At 44.7% G+C, this 20,518-nt stretch overlaps 1 protein-coding gene across 1 annotated transcript in view; it reads left to right on the forward strand.

The window, feature by feature from the left end:
* The window catches only part of ACOXL (acyl-CoA oxidase like), a 247,466-nt gene that overhangs the window by 203,207 nt on the left and 23,741 nt on the right, over nt 1-20,518 (forward strand). Inside the window, 1 exon segment of the mRNA XM_072951449.1 lies at nt 18,964-19,065. Within this exon segment, the coding sequence (XP_072807550.1) occupies nt 18,964-19,065 (102 nt within the window).

A 20,518-nucleotide genomic window follows, 5' to 3' on the forward strand; every position in this document is an offset into this window, starting at 1 on the left:
TTTGGTCTGCCTTTTTTTTTTTTTTTAACTTTCAGTGATGTTGATCTTATCCTAAAGAAGCACTGATATGCAACACTGGGTTCGCCTGGGAGCGCTGGTCCCCCAGAGTCTAATACACCGACTTTGAATGCCATCAGTTCAGGCACATCCATTCTTGGTATTTTGAGATTTTCCCACATGGAGCTCCCATTTCCTTGCCCCTGAGGGCCGTTCCCCAGGGACCTTTCCTTCCAGGTACAGGCTGTGTTGCTGTGACCTTGAGGCAGCTCTTGAGCCCCAGACATTCACCTCTACTCCAGTCACTAGTCAAGGTGACGGGGACATGGAGCCTTGGACTTTTTCTTCCCATTCCATCCAGTGTTTTCTCCCGCCACCTCCTCCTCCTTGTTTCTCCATGTTCTCCCCTTGCTGTTCATCTCTCCTCCGTTTGCCCTCTGTGGGCTGAACCAACTCCTGTGGGCCGCTTGGTCCTGCCGACGAGCCCCGCGTGGAGGTTCGGTGCGAGTCCCAGAGGGGGCGCGGGGTAGGGAGGGCGGAGCGTGGGGCCGGCGCGGGAGACCAGACCTCCAGTTCCGCGTGGAGCGGTCCCTGTGGCCCCCACCATGTGGGATGCCTCTGAGCTTCTTCATGTCTGTAGTGAGAGGGCAGCAGGAGATGCTGCCCAGAGCCTGCTCCTCCTCCTCCTGCCCGACTCTCACGCTGCCCCAGGCTGGCTCCTCTGGAACATTTGGTTGGAAACTAACAGTTGCAGGTGGGAGAGGGTAAAGATAGCCCACGGTGTCCTGAAACGATCTCCAGTGACATTCAGCAGGGTTACGGCTTCCCTCTTGCTCTCTGCAGACTGTGTGACTCTGACAGCTGGGGACGATGTCTGTGGGTGTTTCTCAATATTTGAAGATATTTGAACCAGCATCATCAAAGAAGTTTCACTAAACAAAACCTTGCGCTCAGTTCTTATAGACTGAAACTATTTTATGATTTTTTTTCAGGAGATTGAGGTTTTTTAATGTCACATATCAGAGAGTACCGTGTGTGGGTGTGACAGTGGTGTGCAGGATTTCTGTCGATTGTTACGTGGGAGAACTTGCTCAGGGTGACAGCAGATCCTTTTGACTGCAATCAGCCTGTGGTCAAGTTCATGTTTACTTGGGTGAGCAATTCAGTTCATAGATTATCTGCAACCAACTTAAATACTTAATTCCACCTCTTTGGGTGAAAAGTTGTCGCAGGCAAAACAGGCAGGTCTAGACTGACTATGATGTTTTACAAAATAATATTTGGCATGCATGTCCTTGCATCCCTACGCGGTCCCAGGTAAGTGAGACCTGAGGACCGATACCTCCTTCTGACCTGTTTTACAAAATAATATTTGGCATGCATGTCCTTGCATCCCTACGCGGTCCCAGGTAAGTGAGACCTGAGGACCGATACCTCTAGACACAGACGGCAGGGAAGATGCAAAAGATGAACACTCAGCAGTCAAGCCAGGGTCTGATACCCCTGGAAAAACAGATCCAGAGTGTGAGGTGTTGGAGATGGCAGAGGCCAGAGGCTTCAGGGGACAACTAGGAAGAGCGGGGCAGGGAGGAGGAGAGGTGGCCTCTGCCACCGACCGCTCGTTGTCAGGCAGTAGACCTGGGGCCACCAAGCCAGGACTCTGGACCCTCAGGCTGGGCTTCCTCTGGGACCTCCACCCAGATGAGCAGATTTACAGAAAATCCACCACCTTGGCCACACCAGAGCCACACGGGAAGTAAGACCGATGTAACCACAGGGGCACTGTTGTGGCTGGTGGGTGGAATCACTCTCATGGCTTGTCGTGAATTGCAGCCCGTTTTTAGAAAGGACTGTCAGACAGGAGGGACCTGGCTTCTCTGTGACTCGGTTTCCCCAGATATTAAGGAGAGGTCAAGGCTGTCGATGACTGAGGATTTTCCCACCGCTGCATCCCTGTCGAGGAGCTGGGAAAGAGGTGCCGAGGGGCAGGTACAGCTGTCACCAGGGTTTGTCTCTCAGGGGGGATTTCACTGCGATTTTGAACCACAGAAGAGATTTAGATTCCATAAATTACTTATGACCCCATTCACTTTTCATCCCCTACTTAACCTGTTTCTTCACTCATCCTGGTTCTACTTGCCAGTGACTCTCTTTGGTCCTTGCTGTCACTGCCTTGCAGAGCTCCTGCTCGCTCTGTTGTGGCTCCAAATCTCACCTGAGCTCCAGCCCCACACCCAGGCATGCTCAGCAGGTCTGAACCTCACCCATCTCTGGTCTCCGTCCTCCATCCTTAGCCTCAGAACCGTGGCACAATCCATGACCCTGTCCAGGGGCTGCCACACCCGACCCATCCATTATCCTCTGTGGCATCTTTCAGAGTCATCCCTTTCCTTCTGTCCCAAAACAGAGCACCTGGACTTGGTCCTGCAGGGGCAGACCTGGTCTCCACTCTGCCAGGAGCCAGCATGACTCCTGGGGACTTTGATCTCATTTAGTGTCCTCTTCTGGCAAAACAGGAAGTGAACTAGATTACTCCAGAGACCCATCCGGCATCCACACTCTGCCGACCTGTGCCTGGACGTTATCAACAAGCCTGTGATGCTAGACACGGTTGAGAATGAATCAGCCTGGTCCTCTGCTGCCTGCCTCTCTCCTTCGGGCTGAGCCAAGTGAACCTTCTCGGAGCCCCATATCCTGTGTGTCCCTCTCTGGGTTAGTTTCCAGCCATAATTCTCTGTCCTTTGGAATAGAGAGATCACAGCAAACCTGGAGTTTTTCTGAGAGTGAAGGGAGGCACCATTCAAAAGTCAGCTTGGGTGACAGGCGTAAGCCATGACTGATCCAGGCAAACCCAGGCATCTGGTTAGCCTCTTTTTGAATCAAAAACTCCAAAACCCTTTCCTCACTCAAATGGCCGTGCCTTGCCGATCAAGCTTTGCTCTCAGTGTTTGGTCCAGATGTTCCCTGCCCCCCCCACCCCCCATCCCGGGATTGTCTCCTCTTAAAACTTGTGCCCTCTTGTCAGTGATGGAAATTGGCAATGAGACAGGCCCTTTGTTGCCAATCTGCATGCCGACCATCATTTTCTAAATCAGATACAAATGATCATCGCCCCTCATTCTGTTCCCCGGGGAGTTGCTTTCACACCTGGCAGCAGGTTGCGGGTGAGACAGCAGCCCAGCGAAGATCCTCACTGGGACAAAAACATCCTGAGGCCGTCACCTACTGGGTCGCCCTGCCTCCCTTGGAAAAGCAAGTAGGATGTTCTGGGGAAAGTGGCCCTTCCTGGTCAGTACTGGTCCCCCCTTGCCCCCAGCCCCAGCCAGGGCACCAAGTCTAGCTGAATGAGCTCTGGCTGAACTGCTGTAACTGGAGGGTTGGCTCAGAGCAAGGCTTCCCCACATCCAGGGATGCTGAGCGAGTGCCTGGAATGTTCCCCACACTGCAGCCCCCAGTGCAGGCCTGGCTCAGCCACTCTGCCTCAGGGCTCTGGCTGGAGGCACCATGTGAAGTTCAAGGTCGGCCTTTCTGTAGGTGAGATCCTCTATCAAACCACGGTGACTGTAGGAAACGGTGTCAAAAGCCAAGCTGCCTGCACGAAAATGAATAGACCCGTCTTGAATCTCTGCTCTCCAGATGGCAGACTTTTGGCCGGGGTGTCACACCAGCAGCCGCAATGATGCTACAGCCGTTCTCCGGCTGATCGGCCGAGGGGCTGACTCTCTGTGGCGAGGCGGATGATGCTTTGGTCTGAGGACACGAGCAGTGGAGTTTGAGGATCTGCTTCTGCCCAGTGGGCGGGTGCAGGGGCCCAGCAGAGTGGACGGCACTGGACCAGAAATCCTGCAGAGACCGACTGGGGCTGGAGTGCTGCTCGAAGCTTCCTTTGCACCTCCTACGAGCTGCCAAGTATTCACGCTGCCCTCAAATGCACAGGGGAGACCGAGCAGATACGGACGGACGGATGCCAAGCCTCCCTCACCACTGTGGTCTGGCCAGATCGGGCTTTTTCTCTGTCTGATGATGTTCTAGGAAATTGGACACACTTGAGTCTTTCTTGAAACCCAAAGTCCCCGAGCGAATGATGTGGCCCAACCCTTCCGTCCCCCAAGTTTACAAAATACAACTTGTCCCCAGACTCAGGCTTTTTCTCCTAGCCTGATGGAATCCTGGCCTGTCCGGAACAAGGGTTTTAACAACAACAAAAAAGTGACTTTACCTTAGCCTGGGAACGGCAGGGCCTTGAGGAGAAAGGGAATTTTCCACATGACCGCTCCACTGACTCACCTCCCCTCAAAGGTTTAGAAACACCCCAGCAAGCTGGTTATCGAGTGTTCCTTAAATTGTCAGGGTCACAAAGATTCTTTCTGCTTCGCTTCTCCCACAGTGCTCCTCACCCTGCCCGCTCCCTCCGTGCGGCTTGGACCAGGGCGCTGCGTTCTGCTTTGGGAAGGGCCCACGCACCCTGGCAGGGTCTGCCTTTGCGCTTCAGAGAAGGCCTCTGCGCCTCCAGCTCCGAGGGGTTGCTCACCGCGGCCACCCCAGCCTCGAAGCAGGGTGTTTACAGGGGACTGTCCCCGCCTCCCAGGCGGCTGGCAGCAGCCGTTGGAGCCTGTCAAGTGGGCGAGGTGGGGTTTTTCCCTCTTTCCTGCATTCTAACTGCTCTTTCTTCCTTTTCTCAACGTGTGTAGGTGGTAGCTGGTTTAAGCACCAGACCTCGCAACCAAGAGTTAATTGCAAGCACCTGTCACTGAGTGTGGGGTAAACGGTGATGTCCTCTTCTCTGCAGGCGGCCCTGCTCCTGCTCGCGGACCCCGCTGTGGCCTTTGAGAGTGTCCTGGGCCCCGGAGCAGGAAGCAGGAGCCAGCATGCTGTGCGGGCGCCACCCGTGCCCACGGCCCCCTCTCAGGCATCATGGGTTCAGGGTTCTTCTCTGGGGCTTGACTGCCTCTCCAAAACCCCAGGGTGAAGCCTGTCAGTCTCCGCTCTGAATTCCGTGGGCCCAGATCGTTAAGGGCGGTGGGGTCCGCGGCGATGAAGTCCCATCCCCTGTTCTTTTCCTGCTGTCTTTCCTGCTCCTTGAAAGCCAGAACCACACAGAAAGAAGTGAGCGTGTGGCCCACGGTGTTCCAAGACAGCCAGTCCGTGGTGTTCACTGAGCACCGGTCATGGGCCGGGTAATGTGTTTCTAGTACCTGGCTCACTGGAAGAACGTTTCAGTTTTTTCCAAATATATTTAATAAGGGAAAAGAGAAAACATAAAAATCCAGTTTTAGACATAGTGTCCCAGCCATAAGTAGTTTTCTCTCGTTTCTCCACCTCTGTGCCTCTGAGGCCCTGGAATGCCTCCTGGTTCTCTCCCCACAGGTTCCAAGCTTATGCCAAGGTTCTGCAGGGCTCCTCTCAATCCACCCCTCTCCCCCCAAATCTCAGCGGCAGTTATCTCTCCTGATGAAACTTTAATTTTGGAAAGGGATCTTTGGCGCTTAGGACTAACTTTTTAACTCAAAGAAATAAATACCTAATGGTAGAATTTTCGGCTCCGTGATAAGTGAACAGAAGGGTCAGTTTGTTGACTGTCTGCACATACCTAACACAGTCCCTCTTCAGAAACATTTATGAGTGGCCACTCCGTGCCAGGCACTGTGTTAGGCCCTGGGGGTGTCAGTAAGACCCGGCCCTCACCCTCAGCTCCCTGGCCAACAGATGGGACAGGCACTTCCCTGCACCCCAACAAGCAAGCATGCTGGAGTGGGCTGCGTGCTGAGAGGTTGGAAAGTTGGGCTAACGGAGCCCTCAGCCGGGGTGCCCAACTCAGCATAGGCTTAGAGAAGACTCAGCAGAGGAGGTGGCATTTGTGCTAAGTCTCTGTGTTTCTGCAGGAGATTAAATTTAACCAACTGTGTGGGTTCCACCGTGCTTACCGGTGGGGTCAGCGCGAGAGGCTGTGTGCTGAGGTTTCCATGTATAGAATGTTTCAGGTGCACTGATGCGTGTCTTGAGAGCTGGCTGCCACAGGAGGGGACCGAGACAGCTGCCTCTTCAGGGCAGAGGTATCCAGAAGCTTCCATTCTTGTTGGCGGTGCGTGTTTCCCCAATGTGCTACAGCTCTCCTGAAATTCCAGCATTCAGTAGTCCTTCCTTTGGCTTGGAAGGCTACCCTAACCTCCAGAGGTTAATGGCAAAGTCAGATGCAGCAGAAGCCATCCTCAGCACACAGTGGCTCTAGAACTGTACTGAGAGCGTGGTCTCCAGGCCAGGGGCCAGAGCTGGAGAGTGAGACAAGGGGTGGGCCATTGGGAGGGGAAAGGCAGAGGGATTTCCTGCCACGTGAGAAGAGGGCATGCTCTGCTGTCTGAGCGTCTGCACTTCATGCACCTCCTCCATGAAGCTCTCCTGTCGGGGGAAATGGACCAGCGGCTTTCCAGGCCAGACTCCATCGTGTGCTCGCTCTACACGTGCCTGACCACTGAAGAGCAGCCTACGATCGCAGGGACCGATGGCAGCAGCATGTGGAACATTACACCTGCTCTGCCCTTAACACTTCTTCATCAAGCATCTAAGCAGACATCTGAGTGGAGAACCTGATGGAGAGCAGAAGCCCGGTGTTCAGAACAACAGCGAGTTTCCCCAAGTGCGTCGAGCATCACCCTCTGGAAATTCTCGGTCCTGCAAGCCTGGCCCGGGACATGTGGAGGGGATTCCCGCTCTCCCCTCCGCGTCCTCCGTGCACAGCTCTTGGGGCAGACTTCATTTCAGGCTGTTCTAGAAGACAGGGTGGAGAGCAGGAAAGGAAATCGCTGGAGACAAATAAGAACATCTGACGAATTTGGTGACGACTGTCTGTTGGAAAATGAGAGCAAAATTTGGCCCTAGGGAAGCAGAGTGAGTGGGAGGAGAAAACACAGCCCGGCCCCAAACTTGTCATTTTGCCATTTAAATAAAGAGGTCAAGATGCTGAAGTGCCCAGGAGAATTCTCTTGAGTGACTGACCCAGAATATGGAGAAATTCCATCACAGAGTTTCGGTGATACGAGTCCAGGCTACTAGACGTTAGCAGAATTACCAAGTGGCTTCCCCAGCACACGGTGAAGGGGTCGTGAGCACTAGAATGACGTGGGGGCTCATGCTGGATGGGGCTGACGAGGGCGGGACGGCAAAGCTCAGCACTCACAGGCACACAGCTCCCCTCGCTGCAACCAAGCACATCTGTGCCCTGATGGGAAACTGGAAATGTTATGAGATTGAAGATTGCTGCTCCCTGGACCTGCCCAACTCTTCCTCTTGCCCTTACTAATTCTTAGCTGGTCTCTTTTGGGTTGATCTTATAATGTTCAAAAGTCTGCTGAAACACACCCACACACCATGGATATCGACTTTGAGAGAGGGAAAAAGAGAAAGGCTGATGAGATCTACCCCCTCCCTCTCCCAGGACCCAGCAAGATGCTCGGGACACAGTCAGCTCGCAAGAAGGAAGGAAGGGGAGGAGAAAAGGAGGATGCAATCAATGCCAGGAAAATGACCCGCATGAGGGTACTGGTAGCTGACTGCTGCTTCTTCTCGGGGCCTCCTGATGGAATGTTTTCATCTTTGGGGAAAATCTTTCCATCTTTTGCTCTTCTAGGACCGTGGAAAGGACAGAGCTGGGATGAGACAGCTTGGTGTGTTCTTGAAACCCTCGCCTGATAGGAAGGAACAACCTACTGATAATTGTTTGATTAGTGTACGATATTTTGAAAGTTCTTTCACAGAATACATAACATGAAATGTCAGGATTAAGATGCATTATATGAATGAGACAAATCTACTATTAAGAGTGAACGGCTTTCAGATGGGATGAAACACAAAACCCGCTTATATGATGGTCACAAACTGCAGGCTTCTGCTTCCAGGGAGGTGAAGTTGACACACTCATCCTTATTCTTTCTGCTAAGTTCAGTGACAACAGTGGCTTTACGTATAAAACAAGTGTAAGAAAACTCAGAAAGCAGACCTCGGGACCTGAGGAATGAACGCCATGGCAGGAAGTTCTCTGGGTTTCCTCTATGCCTCACATAACCCAGATTTGGAGCTGAAGAAACTGGCAACCCAGAAAGCTCATAAAAGCAGACCAAAACCAAGAAAGCTACCCTGGCCCAAAGCCCAAGGACCAGGGAAGGGCCAGCCTGGCAAGACAGAAAACGTTCAGACAGTAATCACCCTAGTTCAACCAGACACCACAGAAAAATCTGTGGCCGCACCGCCATCATGTTGGGAGAGGCCACTGGGAAGCACAGACCCCCTGGTCACCAGGCTCTGAGGAGACCGTTCGAGCCCGTCGGCGGGGCTGCGTCCGAGGAGGCTGGGAGGACGCTGGGGTTTTCATCTCCTCGCGGCTGTCAGGAGGCCTCCGCCATGCCCACCGCCACCCCAGTACAGTGTTGCTGGAGACCACCTGGGGAGCCTGGTCCCCTCCCTCCCCTGGCAGAGCAAACCACTCCTCCTCCCCACTGCCGTGGTGGCGTCAGAGAAGGCCAGGCGGAACGGCAGGACCTTCTGAACAACCCAGTGATGATGAAGCCACTGTCTGCCCCTACCTCCCCACCAGAGGTGTCCGTGGAGGCATGTGGGGAGCAGAAATGAAGATCTCTTGTCTTCCAGCCAGGGTGATATCAACAGAGGCCTAGTGGGGAGCCAGAACTTCCACATTCACCCAGCAGTAACGAGGAGCACTTAACCCATTTGGTGATCAACCGAGGCTGCAATACACACCCCTCTTCCTCTGCTGGAGAAGGATCACAGAACATTGGCTGAGAAAAGGCTTGCCTAAGATCCAGAGTCTCCTAATACAATACCCCAAAGGTGCAAGTTTCAGTTAAAAAAACTCATGCTACCAAGAGCCAGGAGGGTCTCAAACTGAACGAAAAAAGGCAATCGGCAGACACCAACACCTGCTCATCCCGTAAAGGTTTCAAAGCAAACATCATCAAAATCTTTTAATGAGTGATATCGAGCATGCCTGAAACAAAAGAATAGAAAGTCTCATCAAATCAATGTCTCAGCAGAGGGACAGTAAATATAAACAACCAAATGGGAATATTAGAACTGAAAAATGCAGTAGCTGAAATAAAAATCTCAGCAGGTGGAGTTAACGGCAGGATGGAAGGGACAGAGGAAAGGATAAGTGAACTGGAAGATAAAACAGTAGGCTTAATGGAAAGTGAACTAAATCTAAACAGCAGAGAGAACATAGAAGAAAGAAGGAGGAGGAGGAGGGAGAGGAGGAGGGACCTGTGGGACTATGATAAATATAATATTTGTGTCATCAGAGTCTCAGAAGGAGAGGAGAAGGCAGGCAGGGCTCAAAAAGTATTTGAAAAAATAATAGCCAGAGATTTCCCAAATTTGGCAAAAGGTGTAAACCTCCACGTTCAAGAAGCTTAATGACAAACAGGATAATCCCAAAGAAATCCACACCAAAACACGTCACAGTTAAACTTCTAAACATTAAAGACAGGACAAAAATCTTGAAAGCAATGAGAGAGAAGTAATACCTTAACTATAGAGGAAAACCAACTCAGATGACAACAGATTTTTCATTAGAAACCTTGGAAATAGAGCCAGAAGCAAGTAGAGCAACGTTTTTCAAGTGTTGGAGGGGGAAAGAACTTTCAACCCTAAATCCTGTATCCAGTGAAAATATCCCTTAGGAATTAAGGAGAAGTCAAGATATTCGATGAAGGGAAACCAAGAGGATTTGTCACTGGAAGACTAGTGGCTAAAAGAAGTTTTCTGAACAGAAAAGAAGTGTTGAAAGAGGGAACTGTGAAACTTCAGGAAGGAAGAAAGAATACAGCGAGTAAAATTCCATCAGCCTTCCTTCTCCTTTTTGAGTTTTCTAAGTTATGTTTGACAATTGAAGCAACAACTGCTCTCCTGTCTGATGTGATCTAAATGCACGTAGGAAACATAGTCAAGACAATTAGGTTGTGAACAGCAGAGAGTAGAGGGATGTGTAAAAACTTGACTCGGAATATTAACACCAGTAGGCTGTGATAAGATATACGATTGACACTTGAACAATGTGGGCATGGGGTGCCAACCCTCTGCAGGGGTGAAAACCTGCATTGAACTTATAGTTGACCCCTAAATATGCACTTCCTCCATATCCAAGTTTCTTCTGTGTCCACATATTCAACCAACCATATTGCAGTATTTACTATTGGAAAAAAGCCATGTATAAGTGGACTCATGAAGTTCAGACCCGTGTTGTTAAAGGGACAACTGTGTTTATTATCACCAGTAGACTGTGTATACGTGTTTGTGTGTGTGTGTGTGTGTGCGTGTGTGTGTGTATTGTCACAGCCTACTGGGTTCAGTGGTTTGAGTGAAGTGTTCACACATTGATGTATTTTTTACATATTTACAATTTAACGTTTTCCATCCATTTACTTTTAAGCTATCTGTGTGATTTTGTAGACATCGTATAGTTGGTTCATGTTTTAATCCACTCTCTGAGTCTTCATCTATAATGACTGCATTTAGGTCACTTACAGTTAGTATAATTGTTGATATATTAGGGTTTAAGACTGCCATTTTATTTTCATTCTCTCCATTTTTCATGTTTATTTTCTCTCCTTCACTTTACTGTGCATTCTTGGAGCCTCTTTTAGAATATCATTTTGATTTCTCTATGGCATTTTGGAGTGTGTCTCTCTGAACTGTTTTTTTTTATTAGTTTCTAGTAATACCTAGAAAAAATATATCATGCAAGCATTAATCAAAAGAAAACAAAAGTGGCTAGTATCAGATGAAGTAGACATCAGAGTAACAAAAACCACCAGAGATGGAGAAGGACATTATATAATGATAAAAGAGTCAGTCCACCAAGAAGATACAGCACTGTTAAATGTGTGTGCAGCGAACATCAGAACTGAAAAATACATGAAGCAAAAACTGGTAGAACTGATAGTAAAAGAAGACAAACACACAATTATGGTCGGAGATTTCAAAACCCTTCTCTCCACAATTGATAGAATAATTAGATAGAAATTAGATAGAACATACAGAAAAACTCAACAATCATTACAAACAGGATCTAATAGACATTGATAAGACACTCCACCCAACTTGGTAAAAAGCCACAAATATAGGATCAACATACAAAAATCATTTGAATTTCTATGTATAAGCAATGAACACCTGGACAGAAACAAATTTTTAAAACTCAGTGTTGTGTATTAGGCATCGATCTAACAAGTTATGTATAGGACCTATATGCTTAAAACTACAAAATGTTGATTCTCAACAAAATACTGAGAGCTGAATTCACCAGCAAATTGAAAGGGTTATATGCTATGGCCAAGTGGGATTTATTCCTGGAATGCAAGGGTGATTCAACAAACAAAAATCTATCAGTCTATTATATCACATTACCAGAATGAAAGGAGGAAACACATGATCATCTCAATTGATGAATTAGAGGCATTTGACAAAGTTTAACACCTTTCTTGATAAAAAAACACTCAAGAAACTAGGGATAGAAGACAACTATATAAATGATGCTCAACATCACTAATCATTAGGGAAATATAAATCAATAGCACAACGACATAATACTTCACACCCACTAGGATGGCTGCTATCAAAACAACAAAAAACAAAATAACAAGTGTTGGCAAGGATGTGGAGAAATTGAAATTCTTATGCACTGTTGATGAGAATGTAAATTGGAGCAGCCACTGTGATAGACAGAATGGTAATTTTTAAAAATATTAAAAATAGAATTACCATATGATCTGGCAATTCCACTTGGTATATACCCAAAAAGCTGAAAACACTGACTTGAACAGTTGCTAGTACACCCATGTTCATGGCAGCACTAATCACAACAGCCAAAAGATGGAAGCAATCCAAGTGTCCACTAACAGATTGATGGATAAACAAAAAAGTGTGGTATATACATGGCGGTAGAATATCAGTCACTCTTAAAAGGGGAAGGAAGTTCTGACACAGGCTACAACATGGACAAACCTTGAATACATTATGCAAAGTGAAAGAAAGCAGTCACAGAAGGACATACGATACAAATTCATCTATATGAGGTTCCTAGAGTCATCAAACTCATCCCAAGGAAAAGGGAGAATGAGGAGTTATTGTTGAACAGGTACAGAGTTTCAGTTTTGCAAGATGAAAAAAAGTATAGAGACGGATGATGGTGACAGTTGCAAAGTCAACAGCAGATGAGGAATTGGGAGTGGGAGGAAGTTGGGATCAATTCTGGATTAAAACAAGTCAGAGAGAAGAACCTGGCTGAATGCTCTTCCACAAGTTGCCTGAACCGTCTGCACAAAACACAGTTAGCGCTTCATACCCGCAGGTTCCACATCTATGGGTTCAACCAACCACAGGTCAAAAATATTCAAAAAAATTTTTTTCAGACAGTTCCAAAAAGCAACACTTGAATTTTCCACAGACTGGCAACCGTTTACATAGCATTTACATTGTATTAAGTATTGTAAATAATCTAGAGATGATTTAAAGTGTATGGGAGGATATGCATAGGTTTTATGCAAATACTACACCATTTTATATAAGGGACCTGAGCGTCTGCAGATTTTGGTATTGACCGAGGGTCCTGGAACCAATCCCCCCTAGATACCGAGGGAGGACTGTAGGAGTATGATTCTGAGCCAGTCCACATAGTGGATTGTTTAAGGAGCCCCAGAGGGAATAATCACCTCTGCCTGCAAAGCCATGCACACACCCTCTGCCTTTGATCTACCATGGCAGCAGCACATGGCCACCCATCAATTTACTAAACTGGTTCCTCTGCCACGGAACGTGGCGGTGAAGAGAGAACCATCCTGGGCTCTTCCAAGTCCAAAGACCCAGAAGGAATCAATGACCTTCATCCCTGACCCTCCTCTCCTCGAGGTATCTGGGCTCCCAGAATGATCCAACTGCTGCTACACCTGTCACCTTTCTCAAGAAGAGAGGCAAAATTTTAAGACACAAGAAATATTGAGCAGGTTGGATTTTTTAAAAGTTAAATTAATATCTTTAGGCAGTTTAGAAGAAAAAGAGACTTTGATCTGAACAACTTCCTTGGGTGATCAAAGAAAAAGACACTAGTGTTGATTATCCCTTCCCCAACTTTTTCCAGTATAATATAAATGAGATTTCCTCACCCGTGGGAGCTAATGAGCTCCCACCTGGAGCTGAAGGCGTGGAGGAGACTGGGCAGGTGAACTATGAGGATTAGAGATGGACAGCGTTCCAGTCTGGTCCAACTTTTAATCACTTTCCTATTGCAAAGAATGCCATCAATTTTACAAGGCAGGAATGCAGATCCCACGTGGCTAAAGTCTGAGGCAGAAGGCAGAGCACTTCATCACAGTAAGAGAACTGGGTTGTTGCCGGGGGAACCTGTTCTGATATCACGCTGGTGTTACCGGGAATTAATAAGCTTTGTTCATCTTCTCTGACACTAGAGGTCCTTTTGCTTCATCTCCCTGCTCATTATGCAGCGCAGGCCGTGGATACAGGCTGCCTACTTGGCATAAATTGCAGGCAACCTCCCTTCTTTTCTGTGTTGGTCCCGGCAGGCTTATGCTCCTGGGAACCAAGAGTCTTAGTTCTATAAATGCATCCTAAGCCCTGATACTGGGCTAGGCGCTGCAGAAATTCCAAGATGCATGAGCCACAGTTCCTGCCTCCTTGACCACATTATAGTCAGGGAGCAAGTCACATGGGCAAATAATTACACCAGTAGACAGAATGTGTAACAGGGGAAAACATAGTGCCGTGGGAACCCAGGAAGGGAAGGGGTGACTTTCAGGAGGAAATCAGGGAGGTGTTCTTGAACAAACTTTCAATACAGGGAACTCTTAGAAGAATATGGCCATTTCGGCTTGGTATTTGTCATAACAAAAAGAAGCAGCCTGGACATAGAATGGTGATATATTTAAATTATTATACAGCAAAATGACTTTGTTTGGGGTGTATAGCTCTATGAATTTTAAGCCATGTAGAGAATTTTATGAGCCCTACCACAATCAGGATACGGAGCAATTTAACCATCCTAAAATAATCCTTTGTGGTATGGCTTTATAATCATCCTCTTCACCTTCTGATAAATTCTGGCAACCAACTATCTGTTATCCATCACTATAATTTTGTCATTTTGAGGATGTTACATAAATGGAAACATACAATATATAACCTTTGGTATTCCTTCACTCAGTATGATGTCAAGATTCAGCTGAGTTGTTGCAGGCATCCACAGTTATTCCTCTTCATTGCTGAGTAGTATTCCATTGTATGGATGTCCAACACTGTTTAATCATTCACCCAGTGAAGGACATTTGAGTTGCTTTCAGTTTTTGATGATTGTGAGTAGTGATGATATATATTATACACGTGTAGGTTATTATATTATGTAAACAAGTTTTCTTTCTCTAGAACAAATTTCTCAGTCTTGGCAATACTGACATTCTGGGTCAGGTACTTCTTTGTTGTAAGGGGACTGTCCTGGGCATTGTAGGGTGTTTAGCAATATCCCTGGCCTCTAGTTACTAGATACCATTAGAACTTCTCCAGTAAGGACACCAGAATGTCTTCAGTCATTGCCAAATGTCCCTTGGAGGACAAAAATAATCCACAGTTGAGAACCATTGCTCTAGGGTAGATACTTAGGAGAGGATTTCCTGGGTCATATGGTAAATGTATGTTTAACTTTGTCAAAAACTTTAGATTCTTACAAAGTTAACTGTGTGAGAAAGTATGAGACATCCAGTTGCTCAGTATCATCACTAACACTTGGCATTGCCAGTATTTTTTTTCCATTACAATGAGGATGTGGGAGTATTCTCATCATGGTTTTAATTTGCATTTCCTAATGATACTGAAAAATATCTTGATGTGCTTTTTTGCCATCTGTATATCCTCTTTAGTGAAGTCTGTTCAAATCTTTTGCCCATTTTAAAGTTAGATAATTTGTTTTACTGTTGAGTTTTGAGCATTCTTTATAAATTCTGGATACAAGTTTTTTCTTGGATGTGTGATTGGCAAATATTTTTCCCAACTTGTGGCATGTCTTTTCATTCTTTTAAAGTACTTTTTGCAGAGCAAAAATTTTTTTATTTTGATGAAGTCCAATTTATCATTTTTTCTGTCTTCTAGATTGTGCTTTTGGTGTCATATCTAAGAATATATGCTTAACCCCGGGTCATGAATAGTTGCTCCCATATTTTTTTCTAAAAGTTTTAGAGTTCTATATTTTACATTTAGATCTATGGTTCATTTTGAACCAATTTGTGTATAAGGGGTGGGTTTAGGTCAAAGTGTACTTATCTTTTGACTGTTGATATCCAATTGTTTCAGCACCATTTGTTGAAAAGGCTGTTCTTCCTCCATCGAGTTATTTTTGCATCTTTGTCAAAATCATTCACGTACATCTGCATTGGTCTATTTCTGGGTTCTCTGTTTTGTTTCATTGAACTACGTGTCTATCCCTTGACAATGCCTTGCTGTCTTGAATGCTGTAACTTTATAGTAAGTCTTAAAATCAAATCTCCAACTTTATTCTTCTTTTGCAAATTATTTTCACCATTCTAATTTCTTTGCCTTTTCACATAAATTTTAGAATTAGTTGTCTCTATCAGCAAAAAAAAAAAATCTGCTGTGATTTTTATTAGAATAATGTTAAATCTGTGGATCAACTTGGGGAGAATTGACAAATGTATGACATTGGTCCTACTGATCTATTTTATTAGTTCTTCCTTGGTTTCTTTCATCAACATTTTTAGTTTTCAGCATAAATATAATGTGCACACTTTTGTAAATTTATACCTAAGTATGTTATTTTGAGGGGAGCTGTTGTGAAGGGTGTATTGTATTATATATGGAAACTTGCATGATTTATTTCTGATTTTTCTTCTTTTGTAAGCATTTTTATGCTATAAATTTGCCTCTAAGCACTGCGTTCCCCATATTCCCACAACTATTAACATGTTGTATTATCACTACTATTCAGGTCCAGCTTCCCTTGAGACTTTCTCCTTGAAACACGAATTATTTACAAGTGTGTCATTTAATCTCCAAGTGTCTAGAGAGTTTTATGTTATCTGTGTGTTATTGAATCCCGGTTTAGTTCTATTATAACCAGAGAATATATCATGTATAATTTATAATTTTTAATTTTTAAAATGTGTTTATGACCTGGGATGTGGCCTGTCTTGGTGAATGGTTTATGTGCCCCTGAAAAGAAATGTGTATTCTGCTGTTGTTGGAAGGAATGTTTCAATGTCAATCAGATCCAGTTGGTAAATGCTGTTGTTCAGTTCTTCTGTATCCTTGCTAATATTCTGTCTACTTGTTCCATCAGTTACCACGAGAGCAGCGTTGACATCTCCAACTGTATTTGTGGATTTATCTGTTTCGCCTTTCAGTTCTGTCAGGTTTTTGTCTTACGTATTTTGAAGCTCTGTTGTTAGGTGCATTCACATTTAGGATTGTTACATCTTGATCCATTAACCTTTTTATCATCAGGCAATTCCCTCTTTATCCCTGCAAGTTTTCTTTTCTCTGAAGTCTGTTTTATCTGATATTAATATAGTCACTGCAGGTTTCCTTGAGTTAGTTTTTGCATGGTATATCTTATTCCACCCTTTTACTTTTAACCTATCTCTATTGTTGTATTTATAGTGAATTTCTAGTAGACAGCTTGAGTTTTTTAAAACATTCATCCTGAAAATTCCTGTTTTCTGATTAGCATGCTTAGACTATTTCCATTTAATATAATTATTGATAAGTTTAGATTTAGGTCAACCATTTTATCGTTTGTTTTCTGTTATTTTCTTTGGTTTTGATTCCTGTTTTCTCTCATATGTTGTATTAGTTTCCTGTGGCTACTATACCATATTACAGCGAACTTGGTGGATTGCAACAACAAAAATTTATTCTCTCATAGTTCTGGAGGCCAGAAGTCTGAAATCAGTATCACTGGGCCAAAATCAAGGTGTCAGCAGGATTGCACTGCCTTTAGAGGCTCTAGAGGAAGAATTCATTCCTTGCTTCTTCCAGCTTCTGGTGGCTGCTGGCATTCCTTGACCTATGGCCACCTCACTCTCATCTCTATCTCACATTGCCACCTCTTCTTCTGTCTGTGGAACCTCCCTCTGCCTTCCTCTTAGAAAGATACATGTGATTGCATTTAGGGCCCACTCAGTTGATCCAAAATTATCTCTTCATTTTACAAGTCCTAATCACACTAAAACTCTTCTTCCTTAAAAACAAATATTTGCAGATTCCAGGAATTAGGACCTAATAGCTTTAGATGGCCATGATTCAGCCTACAACACACACCTTCTTTGGGGGTTTTTGAGCATTTTTCAGGATTCCATTTTGAGTTATCTTTATTTCTTTGCATAGCAGTTTTCCTTTTTGGTTGATGCTTTAGGGATTGCAAATATATATTCTGAACATTGTACAGTCTACTTAAAATAAGTGTTTTACCTCTTCAAGTGGAATGTAGACCAGCACAGAGCTGCTTTTACCATCTCCCCTTCGTATATCATAGGCATCTTATAAGTAATCTGCATACATAGGAAACCACATCAGACTGTATTATAAGTTTTGCTTTCAGTCATCACACACATTTTTTAAAATTTCAGGAGGATAGTCTATCATATCTACCCAGACATTTACCATTTCTGTTGCTCTTTCTCCAAGAAAGAGCTCTCTTCCTGATGTTCCAAGTTTCCTTTTAGAATCATTTTTCCCTCTGACTGAAAAACTCGTAGTAATTCTTTGAGCAATCTACTGGCAACAGTTTCCCCCAGTTTTTCTTTATCTGACAATATCTTTATTTCTTCTTCATGCCTGAAGGATATTTTTACTCAACATAGACTTTGGGGTTGATATTTATTAGTTAAGTACTTAAAAAATGTACCACTTGTTTCTAGCCTCCATGATTTCTGATGAGAAATCCAGTCATACAAATCATTGTTCTCCTGGAGGCGATTCATCATTTTTTTTTTTTTCTGGCTGCTTTCAATATGTTTTTCTTTGACATTTCAAGATGTTTGATATGATGTGTCTGGGCATGGATATCTTGGTATTTATTGTGTTTGAGGTTCACCAAGCTTCTAAAACCTGCATATTTGTATTTTCCCCCCAAATTGGAGGACTGTTTCAGCCATTAAGTATTCAAGTACCCTTTCAGCCATGCCTTCTTTCTTTTCACATTCCAGGACTCCAGTGACATGAAGGTTAGCTCTTTTGTTATAGTCCCACAAGTCCCTGAGGATCTGTTCTTTTTTTTTTTTCCAGTCTATTATATTACCCCTATATTTTGTCTCTATTGTTCAAATAATTTTTCTTATTCTATCTTCCAGCTCAGTAATTCTTTCCTGTTCCCTCTCTTCTGATGTTAAGCCCATTTTTATTTTGATCAGTGTAATTTTTAGTTCTACTATTTCCATATGATTTTCCTTTATATCTTTTATTTCTGTGCTGAAATGTGACCCTTCACCATTTGTTTCAAGAGGGTTTGTGATCACTTGTTGAAGAATTTTTGTAATAGCTGTTTTAAAGCTTTTGCCAGATAATTCCAACATCTGTGCCATTTTGCTGTTGGCATCTTCTGATTCTCTTTCCCTCTGCAAGTAAATAACCTTGGGGTGGGGGAGAACTGGGTGAGGTGACAGATGAAATAAGACTGGCTGTGAGTCACTATTTGTTGAGCTGGGGGTGGAGTTGGTTATGCTGTTCTTTCTAATTTTATATATGCTTTACATTTTCCATAGAGTGGTTTTTAAAAATCAAACACATACAGTATGTGAGATGTGACCATTTCCCATTAAGGGCATATGAACTTTTATGACTGTGTGAAATGTAATAGCATTCAATTTCTCATCCACCTCCTTCGAGCCTGCATGTTCTAACATATTTTTCCATTTCCCTCCACTTCCCCCCACTCCTTAGTTTTGTCTGTTATATGGAACCAAGCTGGTGTTCCAGGAGCGAGCCTGGTATCTGGAACATAAATATTTGACACCGGTGGCCAGCATGAGGATTAGGAGCCAGGTAAGATTCCCTGGGTGCAGAACTAACCCTTCGTTCATCAGCTGTCAGCTCTTTGCTTTCTGAGAAAACAGTCCTGCCAATCTTTTATCGGTTTCCACTCCTGGATTTTTACGCCTCTGGGACTTCGCATACATGTTTTCATTGTCGACCTTGATCATATTACACTTCAGCGTTTCAGTGACAAGGAAATGATTCACTGTGTATGAACTTCTAACATGTATAAGAGAGGAGGGACTCAAAAGTGTTTACTTTGTGTTGGCAAAAAAAAAAAGGTATGAAGTGTTTTTCATTTTCTTACCTCTTACCGAAACCTATTGACTCATTCTTCATATTTAAAAAAATAAAAGACCCGTGGTACTTTTATCAGTGGTTGCGTAAAAGCAACCAACTTTCACATAAAACACTGATGTGCTTTTGTATTCTTAGAGTTCGATGTGTTTTCCACACTCCTTATTGACTAGATCCTCAAGCAGCCTGGAGATACGCAGGGAGAAGCCAGCCGCTTTGGAACAGGCTTTATCTGTGGGGCTAGATCTGGCTTGCTTGGGCCTCTGGGACATCTCGAGGCCTTCCTCTGCAGATCTCTGAGCTGCCTGCCATGAGCACTCACCCCTCCCTGGACATTTTTGGGGCTCTCAGAGGGGAGAGGGTAGTGGATCCAGCACAGATACTTCCTTTCCTTCTCCAACCACACCCTTTTGCAGGGATCAGAAGGCTTCAGAAATATTACTGGCAGCTTCTCCTCCAAAACTACCTGGGACCCTTGGTCAATCCGAGGTACTGGCAGGAGAGTGCTCGTGAAGGAGCAGAAAGTGGTCTGCGATGACTGATGTCACTAAAACCGATCTAGATGCTTTCACGTGTCACTCCTCAAGTTTACTGGTTCTTTCTTTAGGTGCATCTACAGTGCTGTTTAGCTCCTCCCATACATTTTTAATCCCAGTTGTTAGGATTTGTATTTTAAAAATTCTTCTTTTATTTTTTGTTTTCTTTTTTTCTACCACCTGCATCACTTTTTAGTTTCCAGTTTCCCAAAGATATATTCCATTTTGTCTTTAATTTCTTTATGCATTGGAGTATAGTTGTTTTATAGTCTGTAGCTAAGAACCCCAATGTTTTAAGTCTTTACAGCTCTATTTCTCTTTGTCTGTTGCTTCTGCTATGTGTCAAGTTACCCTTCAATGTGTGCTAGTTATTGTTACTAGAAAATAATTTGTGAGATTTATATGAATGCCAAATTGAAGGTATCTTCTCCTTCCCCTTGCAAGGCATCTGAAGGGACTCTCAGTTTGAGACCACCTTCAATTAAATTCAAAGTTTGAAGTTTCATGGAAGACTCACGGAATTCAAATGAGGGCAGCCATTTCTTTACCCTCCCCCAGGGTTGTAGCTCTTTGGCATCCAACTTACTGTCTACTAAATGTCTTGCCTAGTGCTGGCCCCGGGTTTGACT

This window comes from Vicugna pacos, chromosome 28 (genome assembly GCF_048564905.1).
Source record: "Vicugna pacos chromosome 28, VicPac4, whole genome shotgun sequence".
NCBI classification, from domain to species: domain Eukaryota; kingdom Metazoa; phylum Chordata; class Mammalia; order Artiodactyla; family Camelidae; genus Vicugna; species Vicugna pacos.